We start from the raw sequence: 11,823 nt of genomic DNA on the forward strand, positions 1-11,823 counted from the left end.
TTGGCGGGAGAATGTGCGCACCTGTAAGCAAACTCTGAGTCATGCGTGCGCACATTTTGGAGACACTGGGAAGTGGTGACGCAGACGGCGAGGTGGAGAAGTGGAGTCAGATTTTTATTGATGTCTCACACAAATTTAATGTCACGCTATATCCACCTTAGATCCATGTTATCGTTGAAATTAAATCCAGCAGCCTTATTTTGCGCTTGGAGTGAGTGATAATTGTTTCATAAAAACATTGTAAAATCCAACTCAAATCCTGAATTGAAATTCTTTCTAAATACGTATTTAATCCGCACTGCCTCTAACGTCTAATTGTCCACTCTGTGAGCGCAGGAGGGGGAGAGGACGGCGCGACTGCATGGAATATGTTTATTTATTTAGCTAAACATTTCCAGTGCATTTATCATGTCTCGAAATACAGCCATTAAGCATTAAGCATTTGGGACAGGGATACCACTGGTTCATGCTGTAATTCAGGCTGGGTGTCTGATCAGACTAATTGCCATAAACATATAAATACTGCAGTGACCCTCGTGCGTAATTGCGCAAGATGGCACTGGCACATACTCCTTTTTGCCTCCACCTTTAATAAATGTGATTCTTTATGTCGCACATCAATGTCAAACATCCTCAAATTTAAAACGAACACATTAACTACATGTTGGTAAAGGAGTAGAAATATTTGGTCTACCTTTAGATCAGACCACTTTTTTTTTCTCTGTCACTGTCTGTGCAGTCCCACAGACACAGCTGACAGCATCAGCAGCGTTGATGTGTTGCCACTTTTTTCACTTTCTTTTATTAGTGATCCTGCTGCTGTGGCCACCAAATAAAATCTTTCTTCAGTCCTCCAGGTGATTTGCATGACCATTTATGGTTGAAGTAGGGCGTGTAGAGGGCGGAATATGAGGCGGATCTGGGTGTGCACAACTCCAGGAGGTCTGTGATTTATAAAGAGAACATTGCGTGCAAGCGTGCGTGCACACGGTTTTATAAATCAGATTATTTTTTGGCGCACGCCATTTTCAGCTTTTGGGTGCAGGTCAACTTTTAGTATGAATCCTAAGCACTCTTTTATAAATGAGGCCCCTGGTCTGTTTGTTTTGGAGAGAAAGAGACTTCTGTGGATAATTTGGCTCCCAGTAAAAACCTCCTGAACAATGAACACTGAAGGAATTCTAACCAGGAGAAGTTTCAGCTTGTTGCAATCTGCCATCCTCACAGCTAGATGGCACTAAATCCCTCTAAATCTTAAACACTGGACCTTTAAATGTTTCTGCAGGTTTCCTCATTGCATCTGCTGCCATGTCGGGCAGCAGTCCAAATGGATCTAGCCGTCAATCACAGCTGAGCTTAAGAAATGATACTTTATGTGGTCACACTTTACAATACGGTACACAGAAAACGAGTAGTGATCTCATGAACTAATGAGAAATGAATGACGAATGAGGAAGTAACCATTAGTTTATGTTGAGCTCTTAAGTAACTCCATCGAACGTCACACAGTAGCTAATCATTAGTTAATAATTAGTGGATTATTAATGATTGAGAGGGAACTATTTGTATTTTGTGTACCTTTTTGTTAAGTGTTACCCTTTACGCCAGTATGCTTACACCTCTGTGTGCATGCAGGATTCTTTGCCAGTGCTATTGTACCTTCGTTATCCTTGTAAACCTTATGGTGTGTATGACATACACTCTTGTGTGGTTGTGGTGTGGTAACTCCGCCTAAGTGGTCAGTGCAACAGCGGCCTGCGTCTTGTTTTTCCATGAAATCAAAGGACCTGTCTCGATTAGGCTCGTGCTATCGTGTAAACACAATGTCTGATAAACCAGTCATTGAGTAAACACAATAACTGGGCCAATTTTTAACACTGTATTCCTGTAGGCCCAGTTTCTCATTGTCGCATTTCCTGTAACACAACTCTTTCTACATTCTTCAGATATCTCACTAGGCCTACATGTTTTACAGTCTGCCATTGTGTTGAGTTAATACTGTGACAGTTTACATCCTGCAGAACTCAGATCAGTTCTGGTTCATGTAGTCAGATAGATTTGGCTACCCACTGTCTCTCAGTGTTTTCTGTCCTAATTCATCATTTCTGCATCATCAGTGTAGTTTTTGTTCACAGGGAGTCGCTCATAACCTTTCATATCAAACCTTTCAAGTATTCTCTCCACATATCTCACACATTCATCACTCTGGTGGTCAAAATACGTTTGAGTTAAGATGAATGATTCTCAATATAGCTCATGGCACAATGGTGAAGCAGTGTTCGATTCTGTTCAGTTCAGTCAAAGAGCATGGATACCAAGAGGCAAAGCTCCGTTGAATTTTTGCCAACAGCCACTAGGGGCGCTGCGGTAGCGCTGCCGCCATTTTGGACTGTTGAGCTTGGACTGTTGCGCCCAGACAACATGCAAGATGTCAAGGAGAGAGGAGGAAAAAAGTAAAAGAAAACAGTGTAGTGCAATTAACTGCAACAACTATCAGTGGAACACCCCGCACCTGGCCTTCCACCGTTTCCCGAAGGATCCCGACAGGTAAGAACTCCTGAGCTGTAAGTTTTAAAGTGTTTTAATATCAATTTAATATGCCAGTTTTGGAGGTAAGATAACACTTATATATATATAAATAAATATATATCTCTATATATATATATATATATATATATATATATATATAGGCTATATATGGCCTCTTGGACCATTTATATCAGAACTGATTACTGCTTTAGCATTAAAATATATCATAGGCCTATTAAAATAGCCTATATATTATTATTATTATTACTGTCCCCTTACTGTACAAACTGTAAATAAATCTTTATTCCTGACTATGTGACGTCGCCATTAATGTGTTTCTAGTTAAAATATTGATTTTTTTAATTTTTATTTTTTGGTAGATTGGCTTATGGGGTGATTTTGAAGGAGTAATTAAGTTACTCTTCTCATAAGTGGATGTAATATGTAGAGATGCCATCTAGGCCTTTTTTTTCTTTCTATTTTTAAGTCTATATTTTGCTTTACAAAAACGTGAAAAAGCAGCTGTCACCAAGCTATCACGAGGTGAGTAGCATTGTAAGCATAATTAATAGCGATATACTTCAGTTTGTCTGTGTGTTTTTGTATGCAAGCGGGTCTGCTGCGGTCTGCTGACAGTCCAAAATGGCGGCGGTAGGACGAAACCATGGGCGAGTCTGTTGCTATGGGGCGTTCTATTGAGCTTCGCCTCTTGGTATCCATGCTCTTTGGTTCAGTGACAGCTCTCTGATAAAAGCTGTCCTGCAGGTTGGAGGTGCAGGCTTTGAATGCTCTGTAGCGCCACCCAGAGGGTAAGAGAGAGAACAGGTGATGACGGTTGGGTCGCATCTCTCAGGATGTTGTTGAGTCCAGTGATCTTTTCTTATGACTCTCTGGAGACTTTTCCAGTCTGCCTCTGTACAGTTCACATACCAGGCTGTTAGACAGTGTGTTAGAACACTTTCAAATATAATTTTATGAGTGGTCTCGAACATCCAAGTTAACATCTACTTTTCACAGTCCACAATTATTCAAATGCAACAAAACACAAGCTTTAAAAGGAGGAACATAAAAAAATGCATGAATATCGTCAAATCAAATCTTAATTATTATTTATAGAGTGATTATAATGATTGGATTATTAAAGTTGTGGGGTAAAGATACACTATTTGTCCATTTACATTTCTTAAAATAAAAATGGTTCAAAAGTATTAAATTGATTTGTAATTTATAGTGTACTTTAATTTTTGTTCACAGGGAGTTGCTCAGGGTTAATTATAATCGTTTGTTATTATGTGTTGTTATAATCTTATGCAGCGTATTTTCCAGCAGAAAAAAGTAAAAAAAAATACATGTATAATTATACTTTGGTGTGTCATCTTACTTTTCACTGTTTACTATCTATTTTATTTTAAGCGCCGGTCTTGTGAGCTATAAGTAGCCAGAGCTGGCAGTGTGTGTTACTGCCTTTAGTTAGCAGCAGAGCGCTGTCTGTCTGTCGCTTGCGTTTAGAAGACGTAGAAGAAGAAGAACGTGTTGACGTCACACGCAGAGCTCATGATGGCGGTTGATTTGACTCCCCGTTTCAGACGGTTGAACAGCCAAACGAGGAGTTTTCGAGAAAACACACAACATGGTAAGATTTGAGTATTAAAAATTAATAAGTTATAAGTTAGTTAATCTCCAGTTTATTTAAATAAAACGCCGCAAGCAAAGCACAGCCATGTAAATAAACGCTACGACGCTGGACGTTAGCATTGACAGATAAATCCAACGGCCGTGCTAGCTGTTTATTACGGAAATATATATGTTTATTAAAATGTTTGTAGAGCAGATATCAAGGATATAATTTACAGAAGTAGTGGAGAAAGTATTCAGAATCTTTACTTAAGAGAGGAATCAGTATCACACGGTAAAAACACTCCATTACAAGTAAAAGTCCTGCATTAAACGTCACAAAGTACGTCATATTTTATCAGTTAACATTTAAGTAAGCTTTAACTGCTTTACATACTTTTTAATAAGTACGAAACCGTAGGAAAAGTATATTATGGGGCTGTTATTACGAATGTATTGATGTGAAAGCAGCATTTTACTGTTGTTCGACGTGGAGCTAATTTTAGCTAGATAATGTACAAGAAGGTCGTTTTAGGTGAGACACCATATGTGTTTTTAACAAAGATATCATTATGAAACTTCCCCAGTTGATTAGCCTACATTAAGACTATTTTTTTGTATTACAAGTTTTCTGAAATTGTATGTCTAAATATGCAAAAAAGGCACTATCTAATTAAATGTGTGCTTTTTGCAAACATTTCCAGAACAGAAATCTGAACCAAAATAAACACTTGAATGTATATTTTTCTTTCTACTGTTTTAAAAGAAGACATGCTATGGAAGCAAAATAGCCCAAACTCTTATAACTGGCCAGTGCATGAAAAAAAAAACAGTTTTCACCTGGTATGTCTTGCCTTAATCTTTAACAGTGTATCAGCTTTCAGGGTTGGAAATTAACTTTCTTGTCCACCTGCCACTGTGGCTTCATGTCCACCTTTTAATTTGAAGCAGGATATGTTAATTGTTAAATTGTATAAATACATTTTTCAAGGAATGATAAAGGACTTATACAACCAGTGTGAAAACCCATAACATCTTAGCTTTGGTATTCAACCTGTTCTGACCCCTTTTCCTCCAACCCTGTCTCCTAACAGTTTTCTCGGGGCCCTTCGGTGCCACCCAGCTGTGGCACAACATCATCCAGGCCCTGCAAACCCAGGTGGAGGTGCGCCGCTGTAGAAGGCATCTCCGCGTTCACACCGAATGTTTCACAGGCTCGGACGCCGTGGATGCCGTCCTCAGTTACTTGATGCAGAATGTGGTGTTTTGCACGAGTGAAGTGTCTCGCCTCAAAGCTGCCCGACTGTGCCAGGCGCTGATGGAGGCCAAGGTGTTCGAGCCAGTGGGTACGAAGCTGTTTCGCAGAGACAAGGAAGTGACCTTTGAGGACAGCAGCTGCAGCCTTTACCGTTTTCTGGAATATAAAGTGGTACCAAATTCTGCCATGAAAGAGTGCAATAGTGACACAGAAAACGTGCCACCAGAGGAACAGGGGCTGAAGAGGAAGAAGAGCTCCAGGTTGGTGTTACTAATCGCATTTTGGATGTATATTTTATTCATACAGAAGCATTATTGTAAAGTAAAGTAACACTCATACACACAGCAGACATGGGAGATGCATTATGTGATATAATAATGATAGTGCCCCAAATATCATCACCTTTTGTATATCACAGTTGATCTTCTCTCCTCTGATCTGAGTGCTCATTAATCACCATAAAGCTTCTTGTTGTTTCAGGAGGCTGAACGAACTGAGGACAATCTCTAATCCCCTTGCTGTCGGACCATCAGACAGGAGGGTTGAGAGGCTGCTGAGAACCATCAACCTGCGACCAACCTTGTCTACAGCTTTAAACACAACCCCCACTACTCCTGCCTTTCTGTCCAAAACTGGTAAGACTGAGCTAATCTGTCAGTATTTGCTGGTACGGTAGAGAACAACAGTTTATGGTTGATTTTTCCTCTTTCTACTCCTTCCCCAGTGATTGATGAAGTTTGGAAGCAGCAGACGCTACTGCAGCTGCTGCAGATAGTAGAGCTGCCCATGCTGGACTGCATCCTGATGTCTCCTTCCAGGGTTCAGCTCCAGGCCTGCAGAGCTCCTGTAGCCACCCAGGACCTGGTTATCTCTAACACATGTCTGGAGAGAGAGCTGCCCGACACTCTTAATCTGCCCCAGTCAGTGCTCTAATTACTGCTTCAAGCTTTTTTGCACAGTGGATATAAAACTAGACAAGGTTCCTGCAAGTCTTAAAAGTTGTAAAAAAACAAAAACAAACTCATAACAGGACTCCACCTTTTTATAAATTCTGGTCTTTGCAACCTCAGTGCATATGTGATTTGCTCCATCTCATACAGTTCCCTTATGTTTTTAATCCAGATGTTGTACGATGGAGGTTCAGGATTCAACCATCTAACTGTGATACATTTAATCGCAGGAGAGAGGATTTGTAATGGCTAAAGTTTTGCCCTCCCCTCAAACTGTTCAGGGATTGCTCAGAGGAGAATCATTAAACCTTGGATCTTTGGGGTTATTTCGATGGTACACTGCTCTTAGGGCATCTAACACATCCTTTCAAAAGTAGCTAAATATGAGGCAGGACCAAAAAAATTGAATGTGATTTCCAGTTTGTGGGCCACATTTTCTCCAACAGCTGTCTGAATTGGATGGAGCTCACTTTGCTGAAGCAATCTTTCAAGAGTCTTAAATGCTAGGACATGGAAAACAGGATTTTATGGATCACAAATTCAACGAATATTGGCTATTCAACCAAGATTTTGTGGCATGGCAGAAGGTACAAGGCTGTCAGCACGATGTTAATCAAAGCATGTGTTTCTCACATGCAGAGTGAGAAACACAAAATTGATAAGAAAACTTGCCGACAAACGCCAGAGATTTCCCAGTTCTGGCGTCTCATTTATAAATATTGCATACGCAAATAACGAGGCCTGAAAGAGGCGTATTTCACTTCCCACCCTAACATTGTGCTCTATAAAAACAGACTTGATAGGAGAAGCTTTGAACCATGCTTCCAAACATTTAGGAGACGGGACATTGGTGATGCAGATCGTGAGGTGGAAGCCTGATTGTAGAAATTGTCTAATAGTTTTTGGCACATGCCACTTTTGGATTTGTCGGTCTGTACATTTTTAGTATGGATCCTACGCATTGTTTTAGAAATGAGACCCCTGTTCTACTTTTGTCGCAGCTGCAAGACGAAAAAGTATGTTTTATTTTACAATAAAAGTTGGGCCAAAATTGACCTAACCCTTCATAAGATTGTCTTCAGTTTTGGTTATTGCAAAATTGGTCTTAAATTTCATTTTGAGTGGCATTAAAAAGTCATAAGTCTAATTTGCCTCAAGCTGTAGGAACCCTGCTAGAATTGCTGCATTCAGAGATCCTGTTCCAGCATCTTCAGATAGTACAGAGAGAATGACCTGTGATTTATAAGCTTTGCCGTTTTGATAGCAGCAGATGCTTGCACATGTATTCCACCTCCCCTACAGTAACAAAAAAACACATTATGCTGTGTTTACAGTTTGGATGGGTGGCTGTCGGCAGCGGCGGACTGCTTGGAGCTCTTTCCCGACCAGCTGATCGTGGTTGCAGGGGAGCAGCTCAGCCAACAAGGTGACAATACCTTTTCAGAAGACGGCCAGTCGGAGCAGATGGTGAGCCAAAAGAGGCTGCTCTTTGACACTATTGCCAAGTACTACAGTGGACAGGAGAAAGCTCCCCTTCTCTCAGGACACCACCTGGACATACACGCTGCAATCCTGGATTTGCTGGGTGAGACTTATGAAGGTTTACAGTGTTTTTGCCACCTTGAAAACTATGGAGAGAGATTTGACATCAGATGACAAGTGTGTGTACATGTGAAGCGATAAGCGACAGTTCCTCTGTGATTTATAATTCATTGTCTGGCATAGTTTTGTTCGTGTCATAAAGTTGAAGTTCTTCATCCTTTTCCGCCTACAGTCTTGCACATTTATTTTTTTTCCAGATGAAGGGAAGTTGCAGGATGCCATCAAAGCATCTCAGCTGTGTTTTCGACTGCTGGAGACGAGCGTGAGGGATGAGCTCAGGAGACTGCTGACCTTTATGGCCACAGCAGCTCACCCAGACGCTTGCCGTCTTCAGAAACAGGTAATTTGTGTCCTTCACCAGAACACACTGTCAGCTCAACGCTTCTTTCCACAGTTCAGTGCTTTTATGTGCAGCACTTGAAGTATCATGATAAGAAATACAATAATAAAATGTAGGTTTTAACGTTATATGTGTTTTATGTTAGGCAGACTTTGGTGTTCATAGCTCATGCTGTTAGAGCTGCAACGATTAATTAATCGACTAGTTGTCAACTATTAAATACATTGCTAACTAATTTGATAATTGATTAATCCTTTTGAGTGACTATTAAAAAAAAGTCACAATTCTCTGATTCCAGCATCCATGTTTTAGAATATGAAGCTTCTCTGCAGCAACATCCATATTTGAAGCATTATCTTCTGTCATGGCTACATAAAAGTCTGGACAGACAAACTTAGCTGCAACCATGAGGTGGTAATTCAATTTCAATCTGAATCTGTGCTTCCTTTCAGATTGATAACAGGGCCTCGGTCTGCCGCGCTTTTCAGAGAGCAGTTGTCCAGAATCATGAACTGACTCGAACCCAAAGTGAAACCCTGGTGCTGTTTCTCATGGACAATTACACTGAGCTCTTCAAGGTACAGTTTAACTTTTTAATGTAGGTAACACAGACATGCTGTTTTAAAGACAGAAGAAAAGTTTCACATCACCTTAACTTTTTAATCGGAGCAACTTTTATTAAGCTGCTCTTTTGTCAGTACAGCAAAAATCAAATCAATCAGTGTTTGATTAAACAATTTTAAAATTCCTTTTACTCTCTTTTCCTAATGAATACAGACTCCTACATCCCTTATTGAAGCTGTGAGGAGAACACTGAGGACTATGCAGCAGGGAAAAGACCCTGACTCAACTGCCAGTAAGTTAAATACAACTAAACATGCACACACTAGCTGACATCACACATTACACCATCACCATCATACATATACAGAAAACCTCAAACTTTTTATGTCCACTGTGTTTTAATGCTTTGGTCAAAAACTGTCCTCTTCCCCTTTTGCTGTTGCAGCGTTCACCTTCTGCCAGCAGGTGTCGCCAGAGGAGTACGAGGACCAGCGAGAGGCTGCCACCCTGGAGAGCCTCAAACAGCTTCTTCATGACATCTCCTCCAGCAAAACCTTACCTGTCAAGGAGAGAAGGAGGCTGCTCAAAGAGTTTGAGAAACATCACCCCGTGGTCTTCCTCCAGCATTTATCCAGCACCTTCTGAATCATACATGTGAAGACTTATCGGTTTGACTTCCCAAGTGCACTTCACAGAGCCAGGTTGCAGTGGTACAGCGCTTACACTGAAGAATAGCAATAATTTAATGCACATTAATCTGGGTCAGATTAAACATGCTGTTGTTAGTGATTGACGTGATGTGATGAAGTCACATGAGGCCACAGTTGTTGAGGCTTTATTTGTAGATATTCTGTTAAGTCTTGTTCTTTCGTGTTTGTTACAGTCTTGTAGCACTGGATGCAACTATCTCAATGGTTCTCAGCCTTTTCTCGTGTCAGAGACCCCTAAATGGATACGCATTAAATCACGGACCCCATCTGATAAGATTTCACACCACAAAACTCCATCTAAGGGCTGCGACTAGCGATTATTTTCACTATCAATTAATATGTTGATTATTTTCTCAATTAATCCATGGGTTGTGTGGTCTTTGAAATGTCAGAAAGTGGTGAAAAATGTTCTCCCAAAGCTTTAGATTACGTTCTCAAACGTCTTGTTTTGTCCACAACCCAAAGATATTTAGTTTACTGAGATAGATGTGTGAAGAAACCAGGAAAAAAATTCACATTTAAGAAGCTGGAATAAAAGAATTTTGACTTTTTTTTTTTAAAGCAAATTAGTTGGTGATTAATTTAACAGTTGACAACTAATCGATTTATTGTTGCAGCTCTACTTCCATCTAAAAAGATATTGGTTGTTAGATATGATTGAAATTTGCCTGTGTCCAGACCTGAGTTTGAGTTGACTGATTTCATCTGGCATCGTGACATGAAACAGCAATTTCTCAGTTAAAATAAAAAACAAGCCAATCAGCACCACAGGTGGGACTAGTACTGTAGTCAAGCGGTTGTCAAGCGCTGTTAAATGGTTTGCAGAACCAATGAGTATTAATAACAACGGCTAGCGCTGTAGACAAGATAGATGCTGCTATTGAGGCTGTTCTACATCAGCATGTCTTTTCAGTACTGCCCGACATCATAGTTTGTTTTACTTCGCTCCACTCCACTCTGTAAATCCTGGCAAAACAGGTATATCGGCATTAGTGTGGAGTTAAGGTTAAGGTGCCTAAACAGCAGTACTCAGTAAGCTGTGGTAGCTTCAGCTGTTTGTGGCAGTTGGCATTTTTTGTTAAGTTAGGACACATCTTTTAATTTTACATTAATGACACTAACTTTATGTTTAAAGATGAATAACGTTTAAAGATGGCTTATGTGCACTAGATTGTCCTACTGTAGAATACTGTAGAATACTAGTCTATGCAAAGTATGAAAACATAAAAGGGATTACTGGAAAAGAATACTCTCAGCCATCTAACATGCTGTTTTAAGGTTACGATCAGTGAACAGCTTGTGCACTAATTGATTTACCTCTTCGATAAACTAATGTGTTATCATTAAGAGCTATTTAAATGAGGTTGATTGGGGCTTTAGAAATGGAAGTGTGGTTTGCAGATGTAATGCTGTGCACTTTGATCAGGCATTAATATTTCTACATGCCAAATGAAGACTAATAATATCATGGCAGCCTTTTTTAGTTTTACTGTAGCATGCTGTAGTGTGTTGAAGGAAAAACACAGGTGAAGGGAACACTAATGTAGCTGAATGAGGTTTAACACTGACTTGTTTGTGTTATAGATGAAGACTGATCTCTCTGTGAGGATTTTTTTTTCAATAAAACTAATATGAAATGAAAGCAGAAAGGGTACAGTAATGTGTTAGGCAGGTTTATATGTTTTAATTTTCAGGATGTTTTAACCAACATTTAGTGCCAGTATCTTGGTCAAGTGTTTTTTAATTGTAACTTTTTAGGATTTTACTTGAAAGTTGGACATAATCCTTTTTATGGAAGGTGTGTAATTAATAATGATTTAATATTATTTTAGGCTATTAATTAAAACTTTGGTTTAGCATGATACCTCAGTTGGATATTATCCTTTTAACTCATGAAGCCATGGTCATGCTTTGCAGGCAGAGAGGTAATTTACAGGCAAATCTCAATTCAGTCAGCATCCTCTGTTCTTTACATACACTGAAATCATGTTAGATTGCACTTTATGATGCTGAAACGTGCTTTATTTTCTGTCGGAATAACACGTCTAATAAAAGTTTAATTGATGTTCTCTCAAACAAGACTTTGCTGTTTTTTTTCTGTGAATCTTAAGTGGTTTTTGATGTGGTTGTAAAGGGCCCCTTAACACGAGACAGTTAAAGAAGTTGTTTTTTTTTTTTTTCAGACACTAAGGTAACTAAGGTAACTGCAGTGACTTTTTTGTCTTCACAGCCCTCCTTATTGCCTAATTAGAAATT

General features: G+C 39.6%; 1 protein-coding gene across 1 annotated transcript; it reads left to right on the plus strand.

Moving 5' to 3' along the window:
- Nucleotides 1–4,049: 4,049 nt before the first annotated feature.
- Nucleotides 4,050–11,637, plus strand: depdc4 (DEP domain containing 4). The gene is made up of 9 exons (XM_050036691.1): nucleotides 4,050–4,162; nucleotides 5,238–5,661; nucleotides 5,882–6,036; nucleotides 6,126–6,321; nucleotides 7,686–7,936; nucleotides 8,151–8,293; nucleotides 8,746–8,871; nucleotides 9,071–9,149; nucleotides 9,303–11,637. The coding sequence occupies exons 1-9, from the start codon at nucleotides 4,084–4,086 to the stop codon at nucleotides 9,500–9,502; spliced, it is 1,653 nt and encodes a 550-aa protein (XP_049892648.1). The 5' UTR covers nucleotides 4,050–4,083; the 3' UTR covers nucleotides 9,503–11,637.
- The last annotated feature ends 186 nt before the right edge of the window (nucleotides 11,638–11,823 follow it).

Source organism: Epinephelus moara, chromosome 23, assembly GCF_006386435.1.
Source record: "Epinephelus moara isolate mb chromosome 23, YSFRI_EMoa_1.0, whole genome shotgun sequence".
In the NCBI taxonomy this organism is placed as follows: Eukaryota; Metazoa; Chordata; class Actinopteri; order Perciformes; family Serranidae; genus Epinephelus; species Epinephelus moara.

Bases quoted from the DNA above. Each gene is read 5' to 3' on its own strand.
- depdc4 (XM_050036691.1), top strand. From the start codon at position 4,084: ATGATGGCGGTTGATTTGACTCCCCGTTTCAGACGGTTGAACAGCCAA. The intron at 5,662-5,881 runs GTTGGTGTTACT...TTGTTGTTTCAG, and splicing joins AAGAGGAAGAAGAGCTCCAG to GAGGCTGAACGAACTGAGGA. The intron at 7,937-8,150 runs GTGAGACTTATG...TTTTTTTTCCAG, and splicing joins TGCAATCCTGGATTTGCTGG to ATGAAGGGAAGTTGCAGGAT.